Source organism: Phallusia mammillata, chromosome 2 (genome assembly GCF_965637545.1).
Source record: "Phallusia mammillata chromosome 2, kaPhaMamm4.hap1.1, whole genome shotgun sequence".
NCBI classification, from domain to species: Eukaryota; Metazoa; Chordata; class Ascidiacea; order Phlebobranchia; family Ascidiidae; genus Phallusia; species Phallusia mammillata.
Genome location: NC_137253.1, coordinates 1,825,257 through 1,843,554, shown reverse-complemented (window position 1 = coordinate 1,843,554; position 18,298 = coordinate 1,825,257). Strand labels below are relative to the sequence as shown.

Genomic DNA, 18,298 nt, shown 5'->3' with positions numbered 1-18,298 from the left:
AACTTCTGACTCTATAATAAAAGCAGCAGGAAAGAGTGTTTACGGAAGAGTTTAAGATACAACATAAGGGTGAAACCTTTTAAATGATGTAAACATGTGTGAGTGAAATTTGCAAACGCAATAACACATTTTTGTGATCCAGGATGATCATATTTAGCATTTGTTCATCAAGGTTGTTGATCACAAAAGATATTTGATTTTGTGATATTCTAACAGTTGTATGTCTAATCATGAATGGTTTTAGATATGCTGCTGTGACTCTTTTTATATTTGTAATGTTTTAAAAGTTTTTTTATGTAATTAATTTGTTGGTTTCAAATGCTGATCAGTCTGTAACTTGTGGAAAAAGTTTCATCATGGCAAGTTCAAGGTAGTTTTTATAATTATTATTTGGTTCATCTAACATAGTTTCATACAATCTAATTGTGGCAAGATTTACATTCATAACAGATAAGTAGTTAAAAAAGTGTATAACACACATCTATATTCTAAGAAACTTTATGACAACAATTTATTTTGGCACAAGCATTTTATTGTTCACAGAAAATAACCTCAAACGATTCCTGTCCTTCTATTGTTGTGTACATGTTTTCTTTTTTAACACAGACTTTGTACCTTTTGCACAAATAATAAAATGAGTTATATATGAATATGTTTTTCCTAGCCATGGAATCAAAAAAATAAAAAATCCATGTTATCTATCAATATGCTAAAACATGATTTTAAGACAAATATATTTGGTTGAATGTAATTTGTTGTTCAGCAGTAGCAGCCAGGATTCAACAAAAAAATCTTCCAAACATGCTTTTCAAAAAGCATGCAAAGATATGGATTTCAGATTAAAGCTACAATTTCTTCGTAAACTTGGTTTTTCTGATTCTGAGGTTGGAAAATATCTGAAAAACAATGACTTGGACATGTTTCAGTTTTGGAAAGGTGAGGAATTTGTAGCAAAAGATTTGGCTTTGATTTATTTGTAATAAACAATATATCAATTTAGAGAGACACAACTTCGCAACAATAGGTTGCTGACATAAAGAGTCGACTTATGACAAAAATGTTGACTTTTTTTTACAGGTATTGACAAAAATGATCCTGAAATATTTCAACTTGTACGAGATGAAGTTTATTCCTACAAACGAAATAAAAAAGTTGATCAACTTTTGGCTGAAAGCAAATCAAGAAGATTGCAAAGTAAATTCAATTGTGGATTTAAAATATACTTTTGGGCCAAAGCTGCCCAGGAAAAGACATTTGTTACATTAATTATGGGTGTCAAATTATTTCTATGCTACCCAAACTTTTAATTATTTAGTTGAAATCCCACTACTTTAGGTAAGTTTTTGGAACTTGTAAGAAAAAAGTGTAGGTTACTTCAGGTTAATGACAATTTATTGTAAGAGCACTGTGGCCTTGTTTAAGCGAAGCACTGGTACAATGGTCATAAGTTATTTTCAGACCTTTAATAAAAATAAACAGCAAATTAACATGTCAGATGTATATTTTGCTGTGTTTCATTTCGTTCTAAATCTAACAATGACCAACCCCCATTACCTATTCAACCATGTTCTGAGTTTTCCTTGTTTTACAGATCGTGAAATTTCTTGGTTTATTTATGGATTTTGTCGATTTTATTCTGATGAGAGCTTTTGGAAAGACACAATTATTCAACAAAAGTTTCAACTACAGGATTCTCAGTTGACAGAAATTGAAAGTGATTACAAGGGAAACTTTGCAGAAAGACAATATCGCATGATGATGATATGGATGAAAGCAAACAAACTAAGTACAAATTATTTTATGCTTTTTTTTACCAAAGATTAAACATGGTAATGCAGAATTGTGTCATAAAAGATGACATTTGATTTTTATAATCTCTGGTGTTTAGTTGCCTTTTCTGGAGTTGTTCAACGCTAGAATAAATGTTATAGAAAGCACTTTTTAATGTCAAATCCATTGTAGTAGGCCAGGCCTATTAAAGGTCTCACAAATCAGCTGGTCTCTCAAGCATTCCCATATGGCAAGACATGGACTAGAAAAACTTGGTCTGCGGTGGGATTCGAACCCACGACAGGAGTCTTTCCAGGACTCGCACTTTACCAAGTGAGCTACACAGGCTCAGTTGAGAAACCGCCAAAGTCGAATCACAAACACAATTGCGTTCAGGGCTGATGCCAGTATGAATATTTTCAATTCCATTTTAGTATTCCATTACCTTCTCTATTTTATTGTAAGCCATAGCTGATAATTTTATATTGTTAAACATGAGTTAACTTTTCTATTTCATAGAGAGTATTGAGAAAGCCATTATAAAACTCAAGAAGCTTCATCTTGAGATTCCTGAAACATTTGCTCCAACACCGGAACCGGAAAAAACAGGTTCCTAATGTTACAATATAAGGAATTTTGCTGTTTATGTGCTACACATTTTCAATGATCTAATTTACACAGATTGATTTGAGATAATTGGTTGGGTAAACTATTGCCAATGCACAAACAATTTTAATTTCATGCTGGATTTGCAGTTTTCTAAAATCCTGCACCAGCATTGTATTAAGTTGAACAGCTCCCAGGAGTCTGCTATTTTCTACCATCTAACACATTTGAAAACACTCATATTTACTAAATGCCCTTTCGAATGCCTGTTTCATATGTTAGCCGGGCATTAATATGCAAAATTAATGCTCTGGTTAGTTTATGCAACTGCTCTGCCCAGCACTTAGCATCAAAAACTGCGATGTTCGGTACCAAGTACTTGGGTTCTTGCTTGGCTCGGCTCATCCCTATCATTTACTATACATTCAAATTTCATTTAAGATGATTGATTAGGTTAACTTTGCCAATATAAAAACTTCCTAAACAAGGTTGTAAAGTAGAATGTACCGAGTGAGTTAGTTGGGCCTTTTCTCCAAAATTATTTCTTACATTCTCATACAGATCCATTGCCTACTGTGCACGATTCACCAGACATTAAACGTCGCAAGACAGAAACTGAAGTTTCAGATTCTGAGAGTTCAGTAGATTCTGTTGAAGGAAATGAAGTCAATAAATTAGGTTGGTAGAAAACTTGTTGCTTGCAAACATTGCAAGGTGAGATCATTAATATTTGTTTCCAAACTTATTGTTTGGTTCAAATCTCTGTACCCTTTTGACTGTCTCCGAATTTTAATGCTCAACAATATCTGATTTCATGGTATAAAATCTATTCACAAGATTTGCCTATTTTATAATGGAGAATATTTCTGTTTTTTCCAAATAATGGACATGTAATGTTAGCTGCAAAATCCAAAAGCAGAAATTTACCTACTTGTTTCTTTTCAAACAAACATTTAGCCAAACAGTCCCGTCAGTTTAGGCCAGGGATCACGAAACCTTGGTCTGTGGGCCCAATTAGGCTCTAGAAGTTATTCCATCTGGCCTGCAGCCTTATTTTTTGTTTGCCAAATTGTATTGATAACTTCGTAGTTTTGTTTAAATATTTGGTTATCCAAGAATGTTCCTACTTTTTCAATTTATGCAGGTGATAGTTAGTTAGCAATAGTTGATTCCTACATATTGTGACACTGTTTGACATGTTGTTTACCCATAGGCCTAAAGGAAAAAAAATACAAAAGTACATGACCTTTGTTGGAGTTTTAGTTCGATTCATTCATTTTTCACCCCCTTACACAGAAATATTCGATTTTACTGTTACCATTCCCTTCAGTCTGAAACAAAATGTGCTGAAATTTTAAACAATTGTTGTTGTGGATTTCTTGATTGTTATTTGAAATGTTAGCATGATCAGCCTAGTGTTTACCTTTACCGACCATAATATGTGTACACCAGACAGACAGAGGTCCAGAGGTCCAGAGGAGTAATTTACTGGTTTACAATCGTGACTGTTTTAATACAGATCCAGAGGTCTCTGCTTCACACATGATAATTAGGTCAAGTTTTTGTTGCACTAAAAACGTGAGAAACTTGCACTTAATTTCAACAAAAGCTGCAGTAAAAAGTTGCATTTATGCACAAGTTGCATTTATGCATACTTCTCGGAGTTAAAATGACTAGCAGGCCGTAGGTTGGACAATCTCTGCCTTAGACTGTCATCTTAACAGATATCAAGGTTATCGCTTCTTACTTGCAAAATAACGAATGCACTTTTATATAACGCTTTTGCTTAGCTGAGGTTGTTGCACTTCTAGCTTGCAAGCCAACTGTTGCATCATAGATAACATTGAGATGCAGCCGATCCATCACATAGCTCTTTGTATTTAGCAAGCTGCTGGAAGCTGTAAAAAAAGTTGCAAAAACTTGCCCTAATGATAACACATTTTACTAGGCATTTGTTTTGGTGATAATAAATCATATGTTTTGTGCAGCAATGAATGTTTCATACCTTAGACTTAATGTAAATTCAATAAGCGATTCCTCAGATTCATATATGTCAGGCAAAACATTGTTGATTTAAATGAAGGTAGAAAGACTAGACCAGGGGTACTCAATTAGTTTTTTTAAAGGTACAGAAGTTTTAAAACCCTGAGGTCCAGACACTATTTTCAGAAAATCGAAGGCAATGAGTCTTAATTATGGGTCCCCTTCCCTGAAGGGGACACATATTGATTTTACTCAAATTGTTTTTTTTTTATTTCTTTTTTTTTCTTTTTTTTTCTTTCATTTTTTTTTGTCCCCAAAGTTTGTCCGACTCGTTTTTCCATCAAATGTTTGATGGATTTGGATGAAATTTACACAGATGGTAGATGTAGTTATGTAGATGTGCATTCCACTTTGTTTTTGTTGATAACCCCAGTATTTACCCTGCTAGCCCCCTAAAATGGGTATTTTTCCCCCGAAGTTTGTCCGACTCGTTTTTCCATCAAATGTTTGATGGATTTGGCTGAAATTTACACAGATGGTAGATGTAGTTATGTAGATGTGCATCCCACTTTGTTTTTGTTGATAACCCCAGTATTTACCCCGCTCGCCCCCTAAAATGGGTGTTTTTACCCTGAAGTTTGTCCGACTCATTTTTCCATCAAATGTTTGATGGATTTGGCTGAAATTTACACAGATGGTAGATATAGTTATGTAGATGTGCATCCCACTTTGTTTTTGTTGATAACCCCAGTATTTACCCCGCTAGCCCCCTAAAATGGGTGAGTTTTTAAACAGTGTCAGAATTGGCTGAAATTTGGATTTCTTGTATAGTATGCTATTCATAGGTGTCGATTGTTGTGTTTAACCTAACATTTAGGTAACATTTACCCCACAAGCCCCTAAAGTGTAAAACGTATTTGTATGTTACTGGGCACCACAAACGAAAGATTTCTTTGGAGCAATAGTGTTACAAGGGCAACCAGTTGTATGTTGCTCATTGGTGGGTTGCTTGGTGATCGTTTTTGCGCCATGGCAGTTAGGGGCTTGTTAACTGCCCAATGACGTCAGAAACATTAACAGTTGTTGCTCAAAACACCTCTAGTGGCCGAAATTTTAAACATTGGCGGATTGGGCTGAAATTTTGCAGTACTATTGATTAAGTCCATGTGGTTTTTATATATTTTTTAGTTTGTGTGTCGAACCCAATTAGTTGCCCTACTAGCACCCTAAAATGGGTCAGTTTTTTAAAACATTAAATAGGACATACTTCAAACAATATCTTGGGTGAATCTAATTTTATAGTTTGTATTCTACATAGTATTATTATTTAAGCCCAGTGCCGATCACTGTGTTTTACCTTGCAACAACGACTTTCTCATGGTTATCTCTTGAATTGCATTATTTTCAACTTTGCATGTGTGGGGACCCATGAGTTTTTGCCTGCAGAAACAACTAAAGTTATAAAAGACAATGGCTAATATGGGACCTAATAAAATAAGCATAGGAAATATATTTATGTTTTAAAATAAGTTATAGTGTATATGCAATGGCAATATGTGCTAAGCCACCCTTCTAGTTAGCTAATGTGGAGATTTGCTGTCCAGGATAAATACAATATTAAACCTGATTGTTAATACAAGCGATACAAAAACTTGGTGAGCAAATTCTGCTTTAACACTTGCAAATCATTGCCAGTACAATGCATGCAAACCATAGTACATTTCAGCCAGTTTTGCAAGATTACTTTGTCCAGACAGTTTATTACATCACAGACAAGACTATATAATATTGTCGCCTCTTTATGCACGTAGTAAGTGTAGTGGTCTCCCAAGAAGTTGTTTCGCCAACTTCAGTTTGGAAACTCCTGCCATATACCAAAAGTAATTGATACAGAAATGTACTATATATATATACCACACAGCAAAGGGTTATTGCAGGCTTGAATATCTGGATCAAAGAAATATTCTTTTATTGAACTTTTTTTCTGTTATTTTTCTGTACTACTACCAAAATGCAGTACTTTTATTCGTGGTAGTATCTGGTTAACCTCTGTAACGATATTTGTTGTACAGAGCCTACCATTTCGAACCAATCAACACGCAGCACATATAATGAGTGTAACATTTACCAGAATGTTGGAGATATATGTAAGTTTTTTTATGATTTCCTAAATAATGTAATTTTTATTTTTGACTTTCGGTTTAAGCAAGTACATCACATGTTTGGTGTCATACAAAAGTTAGGTTTGAAATGGAGGACCATTTGATAGTGTAAAGTGGCTCCAAGAAATGGAATGGAAACTGTTTTGTAATTGGCCGTCTTTATATTATCCACTTACTGAAAAACAGCTAGAACAGATCCTTTCTACTACAGCTGCATCGCAAATCCTTATTTTACCAACAAACTACCTGCTTGTTTTCATTTTGAAATTATTTGATGCACAGATTGAACTGCGCAGTGTGAAAATCAGCCTTAACTGTGTATGACATCCTTATTTTTTCACATTTTTTGCACACAACAGGCGTACAAAATGTCTGACGCATATGCCTATGGCTTATAATAGTCCCACAAAAGAGTTTGATTTACATCACAGTCGCCAGTCCATCACAGTCGCCATATTTTAACAAACATGTTAGCGGCCGCACAAAGTCGTCTCTGTGACCATACAGCTGCAGGTTGTACATCACTGAGCTAGAAGCAAAGCTGAAAAATTACTAACTGCTATAAGTTTAGGATTTATCTTTGATTGAACCATGTGAAGTGCTCACATAATGAAATTTACATACTCTAAAATGAAATGTTGTCTGTTCAGATAACCATGGGATGAGAAATCGACCATTGACGGAATTAGGTACATGTTGCTAATGTTAGTTTTTGTCATATGCTTCTACACTTTGGGTACAAATTATAACTTATGGTTTTGTGCGAAAGGTAACAAATTAAATATTTTTCACATGCAATTTGCTTAGAACTGATTTTAAATATATGTTGCTTTAACAAAGTTATTAAACTAATGTATATATTGAAACTCTTGCACACTGCAACTGCTGATAAATTCAGCATCTTTTTTTTATCAGTGTATATTGTCGATTTCCTAAACACTGTATTGTGTTTGTTTCTACAGTTGACACCACAGCACAACAATTGCACCAGCATCTGAGGACAGTAGTAGATGAAAAATGTGGTAGAGAATATGGAAGAGCAGTGGAACCAGTTAATCTTGTGCTTGTAAAATATACTGGACAGAAAGACAATGATCGTGAAAAGCAACGAGAAAAATTGGCTGAAGTGGTAGATAAAGGAAATGAACTAAAAGGTGATATCACAGTTGAAAACATGTTTGAAAGAGCAAAGATAGAAGCAGGAGGCTCTAAAAACCAGGAAAAGTCAGTTGGCATCGTTGGTGTAGTTGGAGTGGGAAAGAGCACATTGACAAAAGTTATTATGCAAAGAATTTTGGACAAGAAAATTCTTTCTAATGCTTCGCTTGTGGTTTACATCACAGTGGGCACCATTGACCTTGAGCGAGAAACTGATTTATTTGAATTACTTTTCTCATCACTGATTGCAAAGGGTCTTTCACTACAGGAAGCAGAGAAAAAGGAGCTGATTAATTTTATCTTGCAGGATCCCAACACAGTAGTGATCGTTGATGGTCTTGATGAAGCTAAAACTGAAAAGTTACATTCATATCCAGATGTATTACCACTTAAACCGGCAAAACCAATGGCTCTATTATATAACATACTAAACGGCAAACTACTTGAGAATGCTTACAAGCTGGTAACATCAAGAATTACTCAGTTTATTGATGCTTCTCCAGAATACAGACCCAGATTTGTTTTGGAAATTTTGGGGTTAGCACCGAGTGAACAGCAAAAACTTGCTAGGTGTGTATGTGGTGAACAGTTTGACAGAGTTTGGAAACTCCTCCAAGACAACCCAGCTTTGTTGGAATGCTGTGTAGTACCTGTCAACATGCTTATGGCTCTTTACTTTCTGTTAGGAGGAGGAGGAACATTAGATACTATCACACTCACAAGTGTTTACATTGCAATGTTAAACAGATACATTCGTTCAAAGCATTGCTCTTTTAAAAAAGCCATGAATGTGGTTAAGATGCTTTGTGACTTGGCATTTGATGGGTGGCAAAAAAACAAGTCTCTGTTTTCAGATGAGGACTTAAAGCAGTTTAAGATTCCATTGACAACACAACAAGCATTTGTCAATACAGCTGTAGATTCAGAGGATGGTCTTGCAATTCAGATTTTGCAACAAGACAAAGTTAGCTACTTTGTTCATCGCTCCTGGCAAGAGTTGTTGGTTGCACTCAGACTTGTTTTGTTTATGCCTCTAAATGAGTTTAAATCTTACCTTGAAAATGCTTTTGAGTCTGGAGATTTAGAAAATGTTGTAAAGTTTTGTTTTGGCATATGCAAAGATAGTGTGTTTAAAAAAGCAAGACGACTTTCTCCTGCAGCACAAGTTGATGAAATAGAAGAAAAGAAAAAGTTTCTTGGTTTAATTGCTACATCTAAAGCAAAGAAACTGTCAGAGAGTGCTAGGGACAGTAATAAAAATCATAACATGCAAAAGTGGTTTCATCTTTTTGCATGTTTGAATGAACTTGGCAGTGATGATATTAGCTTAGCTGTGACCAAACTTTTACCAACTGTTGCTTACATAGTGGATTCTGTATTTTCATCTGATATCACAAACATGGCTTCACTTTACAAACTGAACAATACCACTCTGAATTTGAATTATGTTGATCTGTCATTTGTTGGAAATGCTTTACAGAGTTTTGGAAAATTTGCACCAGAGCATAAAGTTAGTATGATAACATGTTTCCGTATTAGTTTTCAGTATTAGTATATTGCAGTGCTTTTCAACCGGGTGTATCGTACACCCCAGGGTGTACCAGAATTTTTAAAGGGTGTACCACTTCGATGGGGTGTACTGGGGTGTACAAGATACAATAATACAACATACCTATGATCAAGTGTCGCAATAAATTTACATTTTTTTTTTCAGACCAGGTTAACTGGATTTTTCAATGCACGGCATACAACGCAGTTCTTCAGTAACTTGTTACAATGTTCAACTTGTTACGTCATAATTAAATTGTCCTAATAATCGTTGGTAATGGTTGTTTTCCAGTAGAATCTGAATTGCAAGTTATTGTTTTCACCTTAGTTGTTTGCTGTGTAAATTAAGGAATGATGGATATACGAAATTTCTTCAGTAAGTCCTCCGTAGAAAGTGAAAGTTGTATTGAGTCATGCAACCCTGAGAATGTTGGAGAAACAGATGCCGAAGGAAACGTAGAAGCCATTTCTGTAAGTACCAACTGCAGTAAGGACCAGCAGTGTTCTGTTGCAAAGAAAATTATACAAAAGAGAACGACTTTGCGCGCTAAGAAACGTAAATGGAATGATGATTACACCATGTATGGGTTTTTTCGCACAACAGAAGAATTGTTAAACCCCTATCCTTCGGCATGCTGCATGTTTTGTCCTGCCATATTTGGTAATAGTAACTTAGCCCCAGTGCATCTTAGAACGCATTTAAAAACACAGCATCCTAATCATCAAAATAAATCAAAGGCATTCTTTGAGGCCTCTCTGCGTAGTCAACAGCTGCAAGTTTCGTTTTTTGAAAGCGAGGTTAGAGAAGGAAATAAAGATTTAGTGCTTGCTTCCCTAAAAATGGCTCATGTTGTAATGAAAAGAAAGCGTCCATACACCGAGTTGGAATCTGTAGTTCTTCCCTGTCTTGAAATTGCTGCAGACATTTTGCATGGAGGAAAAAAGGCTATTGCCAAAGTGAGGGAAATTCCTTTATCAGACAATACAGCTAAACGTAGATGCGATGATATTTCTGAAGATTTGCTAAAACAACTTGTTATCAAGCTAAGAAAGACTCCTGCTTATGGGATACAACTCGACGAAACGACAAATATTACAGATGAAGCGCAGTTGATTGTGTATTGTAGATTTGCAGATTCGGAAGCCAAAACCATTGTAGAGCACTATTTGTGCTGTTGTAAAGTTGGAGTTTCAGCAACAGCTCAAGCAATCTTTGATAAGTTAAATCAATTTATTAAGGAACATGATTTGGATTGGACAAAGTGTAAGTCAGTTACTACCGATGGAGCAGCAGCCATGCAAGGTTCTACGAATGGAGTTGTTCAGAAAATAAAGAAAGTGTCTCCTGATTGTGTTTCTAATCATTGCATGATACATCGAGAGGCGCTTGTAGTAAAGAAATTAAACCAAGAAAAAAATCAAAGGGGTGATCTGGATATTGTTCTTAGTGATGTCATAAAAGTTGTAAATTTTGTCCGATCTCATTCAAAGAAACACAGAATGTTTTCAGAACTATGCAAAGACATGAAAGCAGAAGGATTGAGATTGTTGTATCATGCAGAGGTGCGCTGGTTATCCAGAGGAAAGGTTTTGAAGCGAGTGTTTCAATTGCGAAAAGAATTGTATGTCTTTCTTGCTCAAGAAGGACACGTAATGGCCACTAAGTTTGAAGATACTTTCTGGCTTGCAAAATTGTGTTATTTAACTGCCATATTTGAAAGCACAAATCAGCTGAATTTGTCGATGCAAGGAAAAGGGAGTGCTATTTTTGAAGTTGCCAGCAAGGTGCAAGCTTTTAAATTTAAATTGAAGTTGTGGCAGAGTAATGTTGTAAAATGCGATTTTTCAGATTTTGAATCCTTGCACGATTTTATCAAGACTAGTAACTGGGAAATCGAAAACCCTAATATTGAATCCAATATAAAATCGACGGTACATAAGCATCTCGATGTGTTACAGCAAAATTTTGAAGTTTACTTTCCAGATGAGGAATATTTAAATCTTAATTCTCTTTTATGGATCGTCCAGCCGTTTCTAAACGAAGAGTTCGACTTGGGCTACTGTGAACTAACCAGTGAACTTATTGCACTGCGTTTAGATTTGGTGCAAAAGGCGGGGTTTAAACAAAGTGAAAGCTATACTGATTTTTGGGTATCGCTGCTCAACATTCCTGAATATCGAAATCTCAGTCAAAACGCGATTTCCATCCTTGTCCGCATGCCCACGACATACCTATGCGAGCAGGGATTTTCTGCTCTTGTTGAAATTAAATCAAAGAAAAGAAATTCAATAAAGGATGTTGACACGCTTATGAGAGGGGCACTGGAAACGAGGTTACTGCCTCGCTTTGTACAACTGGCGGACGAAGTTCAACAGCAACGTTCGCATTAAATTGATGATGCAACGTTGCGTTAGTACAAGTTGTTTATTATGTCATTTCATTTCCGTCATACAACCTTGGGTATAATACACATATTTCCTTTATATTGTGCTTTTCCTTATTCCGGATTCACTGTACTGCAAGGATAGGGGTGTACGATTTTAAAATATACGCCAGAAGGGTGTACGAATCAAAAAAAGGTTGACAAGCACTGGTATATTGTCAACATGTTCAGTATTAGTTTCTTTGCCCCACCGAGGCCATATGCTTTGTGTTGGTGAAGCTACAATTGAGACTTAACTTGTAAAACCCTATTCAGTTACCGTATTTATATATTCATTACAGTTAAACTCAATAACTTTTGAAACAGAAAAGGTGAAACCTGAAATTTTTTGTATTGTTATACTTTTTTGAGCTTGCAGAAAGTAAATTGCATTAATTGATAATCACCAAACTAAACTATGTTTTTTAGATGACGCATTGACATTACCCTATGATTGCAGTGAGAGAAAAATGTTGAGTTTGAATGAAACATTAATTTCATTTAAACATTTTTTTTTAATTAAACATTTGCAGTTAAGGGGAATCCCCACAGTTTAATGTCACTTGTTTCAAAAATATTTGTAATGTTGTGGTTGCACTTTTAGTTAATTGATATCAGTTGTATCTGGTTAATTGCTCACATATAAACATTTGCTTTGTTAAATAAAACTTTTTCATCTGTTTCAGATCGATCAATTCGTCTTGAAACATTGTCCTGATGAACAACTGCAGTTTGCTGGAAGCTTCCTTCCTCATGTGGAGAGATTTGGTGTTGATGCATTTGGTTCCCTTCGTGATTCAACATACAGGAGCAGAAAGGTTTGAATTTTTTTAATAAAGTTGTTGTCATTAAATTTATGTATTATATGCATTTTGATTGTGCACATAAAATACTGGGGATAATTTTACAAAAGGATTACACTGGTGACACAAAATCAGGAAACATTTGCAAAACCTCATGTTTGGAAATACACCAATATAAAAACTTTTTTCTACAGAATGTGTTAACATTGGCCAGAAGCATTAAAGATGGACTTCTGCAAATTGACCACCCACATCAGGTTTGCTATACTTTACTAATATTAACTTGGATTGAATTAAAATAGTATCATATTTGGCCAGGCACCAAGCACTGCAACAACTTAACACTGAAAACTCTATTTCTGGTTCAGTCCAATTAGTCTGGTACAACTATATTTTATCACCTAATTAAACAATTCACATTTAAAAAATTTGTGCAATTTTAACACGTTACCATTTTCCCCAATATAATGTTTAAATGATAAAACCTAACAATTAGGTGATTAGCAATGTTTTTTTTTTTTGTTTACTAATAATTACTTGTTTTTATGTTTAACAGATGAAGAAGTTGTGGTTGACTGGCATACCTTTTGGAGATGAAGGTGTGAGCATACTAAGCAGTGGGGTGGGCAAAGTAGCTGAACTTGATATGGTGAAGATTGGCATGACATCAGTTGGTGCTGTTAAGTTGGGTGAACATCTTGAGATGGAAACTACACAGTCCATGGTAACTGTGAATTTGTTTGTCACTTTTCTATTGTGATTGTCATAACCATTGTGACAAAATACTTGTTGATAAAGAATCAATGATTTCAAACAATATCTTTCATTTAATAATGTGATTTGTGTTTGGACATCAACAATTCCATGTTGCATAGCTGTTAACTTCACATTATTGTTGTTGTGTGAAATGTACATTATTGTTTAGGTTAGATTGGATATCAGTTTGAATGAAGTGGGTGACATTGGAGCTTGTGCAATTACCAAGTCAATCCACAAAATGAAAAAGCTTGAATTGGACAGTTGTGGAATCACATGTAAAGGAATGCCAGGCACCACTCAAAACATCCTAAACTCTCCAACTAAGGTATGTCATTGTTAGTTTGATGATAATTTCACTGAAATGTTTTTATTTACCTTTAGTATTGCTTAAATGTGTGATAAAATTAAAGTTAAAATAAAAGATATTTGAGTTTAAATAACTGTTCACATTTTAATTTTAAAATGTATTAGGATTCTGTGGTTTGTTTTTGTAAAAAGACTAAACTAGTTTTTCCTGCTTAGATTCCCTACTTGGATTTGTCGAGGAACAAGTTTGGTGATGATGGGGCCCAGAAACTTTCAAAATGTTTGCATCTGGTGGAGAAGCTCATCTTGTGTGATTGTGACATCACTTCCATTGGTGTAGATGCACTGGCTGGTGGATTATCAAAGTTACAGACACCAGTAAGTTCATTAGTTGTAATTTGCATTGAAGAAGTTTTTTTTACATCTTACATCATATAATTGGAAGTATAAACAGGGTTTGGTTTTGTCCACAATGCAAATAACATTGAATAATTAAATATCTTGAGTTTGGTGTTAAGGGTTTACATATTAGAAGGCTTTAAAAATTGATTAACAGGTTTATTTCCACTGTGAATGTGAATTTATATTTACCTCTGTTATTGCCATAAAATAATTAAGCGTTGTCTTTCATGTTTATTAGATAATATAAATTTTCTTGTAAAAAAGAGAGCAGAGTCAAGTGCTTGTGGGGTCAGGGGCGTATCCAGAAATTTTTAAAGGGGGGGGGGGGTCAAACGATTTATTTTGGGAAATTCCCTAATGACGTCATTATACGTCATTAGATCGCTTTGAAAATTTTTCCACACAAAAGTGCTAAACCGCATGAGACTGAATACGTAATTGACATTTCAAAATACCACTAAAATGTCGCTTACTCGTTCAAAACGACGCGTTAAGCGGCAAAACGCTTTGTCCAAAATTGTAAGCAGGCCCGAAACCGTAACCTGGTCCAACTTTCGTCTTTGCGGTTTCTCTACCCGTCCAATTGACAGAACGGCAAATTATTTTAGCAAAAGCTTTGTAGTTTTCTGATCCCGTCGCTGCTATTTAGCTTACTCAGCAAAACTGCAGTCAGGCAATCAAAATCGTTGCTTAAAAAACGGGCAGCAATTTCTAAAGAACTGAACGCCTTTCTGAAGCGGCAATCCTACTGTTAAGTTGCGCAAAGTCACGGATGCACTAAAGTTTGTAACAGCAGAAGGCAAAAATTGTGCCTGGCGAGTAACAAATTACGTTTACCTGTGTGTGGCAAACTAATACGTGTTTGTCAGGTCGAAACAGTTAAGTTATTTTATTATTAACAAAGTTAACAGAAACAATACAACATTAAACGTTTTTAACCATTTTTAATCAGTTTACATTGTTTTACTGCAAAAACAGTTGCATTTAGTACGTTTAACTCTAACAAAAACAAAGTAAAACCAGCGTTCTAACCGGAACGTAACTTTTCACTTGTTAGCGCATAAAACTCCTTGTTAAACCCTTGTTACGTCACAATTGGCGATTAGATAACAAGCGAATACAAGAGATTAAAAGCTCACAGCTTCGAGATAATGACTCCCTGTTATCACGCAAAGGTAACAGAACGATTTGAGCCTATTTAATTTACGCACAAAATTTTTGAAAAGGGGGGGGGGGGGTCCGGAAAATACCACTCATTCAATCGCTTGCTTTAATTGTGATGTAACAGTCACTTGTTTGCCTCACGTTGCAGTAACAAATCATTTGTTATGTGGTGTTAGTTTTATTTTAGTTTGTAGAGCTATTGGCATGAAACCTCAAAAAAGCTGGGGTGTTCCAACTCTTATTTTTTGCCCCCCCCCCCCCCTTGGATATGCCACTGTGTGGGGTTGCACTGATTTTAATTTTCTAAACTTTTTTTTCTTTTAGACAAGATATATTATGAAAAATCTTATTAGCATTTATTTGTGTAACGCATCAACCCAACTTGAAGCGTAACACATTATAATTTTCAGAATTGTGGGTGATTTGTTTGGAACATAATATGATACCATAATAATATGTAATAAATCATATTGCCAAGTCATGAATCAAAAACTCCTCATGCTATCTGAGACATACTTTCTAGTAACTAAACTTTCAGGTTCAATTATGACATAATGAAACAAATCACAGTAAAACAATTACAGTGCGAACTTAATTTACTTAAACAAATGTGCATTTTCTTTATGTTTATTTTACTTTTTAGATGGATGAACTTGACCTGGGTAACAACCCGATCGGTGACCTTGGTGCTGCAGCAATGTCAAAATGCTTGAGCAATATCAAGTCACTTGGTTTGGGTCGTGGTCAGTTAAAAAACTGGACTGTTATGTTGTTTTTTAACCTTGGTTGTAGAATAACATCCGATGGAATTTCTCATATCGCTTCAGGTTTGCTGTCACTCCAAGAACCGGTGAGATGAAAGTTGATTTATTTGTTTAAAATGTTGCATCAAACATTTTATTTACCTATAGCAGGGGTGGGGAACCTGCAGCCCGCTTGCCTTTTTACTGTGGCCCCCGTAAAATTTTTGTTAAAGTATACAAACCAACATAAAAAACAATGTAATGTTTATGAACAAATATTTCCTAGAAATGACTTTGCCATTATTGGTAAATATATTTAATATCTCCCCATTTCGTATTATGGCATCAAACTTATAACAAAAATACCACTCATTCAATCGCTTGCTTTAATTGTGATGTAACAGTCACTTGTTTGCCTCACGTTGCAGTAACAAATCATTTGTTATGTGGTGTTAGTTTTATTTTAGTTTGTAGAGCTATTGGCATGAAACCTCAAAAAAGCTGGGGTGTTCCAACTCTTATTTTTTGGTCAAAATAAGTGATAAACCTGTATGCCTCGTTTGTTGCCAACATGTAACAGCAAAGAATAAATCAAAACTGGAGCGATGAAATATAAAACCACTTATGCGCTTTGGGCATGTTTACACAGAATTTCAAAATAAATAATTATTTGGCCCACCCAAAAATGTTGTGCAATTCATGTGGCCCTAAGTAGATTCCCCACCCCTGACCTAAAGTATGTTGACCTGTGTTGTAATTTATTTTACCCACAAAACTAGTTTTCTACTTTTCCACACATAAGTGCAACAAATTCAAACCATTCCAAAGCAGTGTTTAGTGTCAGTTTAAGAAGCACTGTAATGGCCAGTGTCCTTAGTTGTTTTCAAAAATGTGGGTTCAACATTATCCAATACCATGTATAGTGTTATGTATCAGCGGCACTACATTATTATTGGACCAACCCTAGTCAGCAGTGGTAAATAAACAGATACGCTCGATGTTTTTTAGCTAGTTGAAGAACACTATCAACATATTTGTAAATAATTTAAACTGTGTGTTTATTTTCTTACTAGCATCTCACATTGCTTGTATATGTGCAGCATGGGTGTAACATGTATGTTTATTTTTTTTTAGATGAACAGCTTGGACTTGTCATTCAACAAGTTTGGTGATGATGGGGCAAAGAAGCTTTCCAAATGTTTGCATCAAACGAAGATACTTGGCTTGTACATATGCAAAATCACTTCCACTGGAGTTGCAGCATTGGCTGGTGGATTGTCAACATTACAAACTCCAGTAAGATATATCCGTTACAAAGCCTAATAAATTCGAAGACACATTTATATACTGCATTAACACAGTTGGCTGTGTTTGTTGCCTCGACTACATTTTAAAATATGCACCCTACACCTTAACCTTGGGCTGTATTGTAAAATGTTGATTTGAATGGTTGTCAAAATCAAAATTTAATATGCTTGTGTGCTCTAAACATTAAAGTATATGTGTTTCAAAATTATATTGTACTATGGTTAATTTGGGCCACTGCAACTTTTTTTGGCCAAGTTAGTTCAACAGTACTACATTTTTCTTACAAATATGTTTATTGCCTTCATTGAATGGCAACCACTGGTTCAGAGTCATTGATATGGCTCAAAAGCATTTGATGTGTAAAATAGAATAAGCAAAACCTAATAAACACAGCAACGATCCAATAAAGGTTACTTTATTGGCAAAATAAGCATTAAAAAATATTTTTCTATTAAATTTAACAGACTGTGCTGTTTGGCTAATCCTCAATATTCTTGACTTTTGCACACAGATAAATCTACACAGACATTACTGATTGGTTGCTACCTAATGCTCTGAATTATCTCCTACTTACCCTGATGCCACTAACACAACACAAGTAAGGAATGTATTTAGTTTTGTTTCATCTTATGGTTTGCTTTCATAGATGGAAGAGCTTAGGCTTGATGGAAGGCCGATAAGTTGCATTGATGCAGATGATATGAAAATCCTCGAGTCAAAAGTAAAGAAACTTAATTGGTCGTAATGCAGCTGCAAGAATCCTGAAAATGCAACAAGTTTATGAACAGTTTTTCTTGGGCATGAAGTAAAAAACTTCCAGTTACATTAAAAGCATGTTAACATTTTTTGCCTATTTATATTTATTAATTGTCTTTATCGTTAGAAATTCCCCCAGAAATTGTACTTTCATTTTTTTTAAATATTAGCAAAACTTGATTGTCCAAAGTTATTTTGTAATTTGCTTCCAAAACATGTTGCCATGGTTTCAACAACACGCAATTTTTTATGTTTCGTTTTAAACATTGATCAAAAATTTTAGCTTTGTACATTTCTTAAATATATTTTAATCACTAATATTTTTACTAATGCAAATTTTGCGCTATCACTATATTTTCATTCCCTTTGACATGTTTTACTTTTTGTAACATAATTGCTTCCAACAT

The 18,298-nt window shown here is 34.9% G+C and overlaps 1 protein-coding gene across 1 annotated transcript in view; it reads left to right on the top strand.

The window, feature by feature from the left end:
• Positions 1-248: 248 nt before the first annotated feature.
• LOC145214072 (NACHT, LRR and PYD domains-containing protein 5-like) overlaps positions 249-18,298 on the top strand; it is a 40,098-nt gene continuing 22,048 nt past the window's right edge. Inside the window, exons 1-17 of the mRNA XM_080082518.1 lie at positions 249-370; positions 764-936; positions 1,078-1,194; positions 1,592-1,786; positions 2,290-2,379; positions 2,938-3,054; positions 6,432-6,506; positions 7,172-7,210; positions 7,484-9,193; positions 10,789-10,790; positions 12,337-12,468; positions 12,648-12,710; positions 13,010-13,177; positions 13,379-13,537; positions 13,735-13,896; positions 15,728-15,934; positions 16,962-17,123. Coding sequence (XP_079938644.1) covers positions 357-370; positions 764-936; positions 1,078-1,194; positions 1,592-1,786; positions 2,290-2,379; positions 2,938-3,054; positions 6,432-6,506; positions 7,172-7,210; positions 7,484-9,193; positions 10,789-10,790; positions 12,337-12,468; positions 12,648-12,710; positions 13,010-13,177; positions 13,379-13,537; positions 13,735-13,896; positions 15,728-15,934; positions 16,962-17,123 — 3,585 coding nt within the window. The 5' untranslated portion in view covers positions 249-356. The remainder of the gene's footprint in view (positions 371-763; positions 937-1,077; positions 1,195-1,591; positions 1,787-2,289; positions 2,380-2,937; positions 3,055-6,431; positions 6,507-7,171; positions 7,211-7,483; positions 9,194-10,788; positions 10,791-12,336; positions 12,469-12,647; positions 12,711-13,009; positions 13,178-13,378; positions 13,538-13,734; positions 13,897-15,727; positions 15,935-16,961; positions 17,124-18,298) is intronic.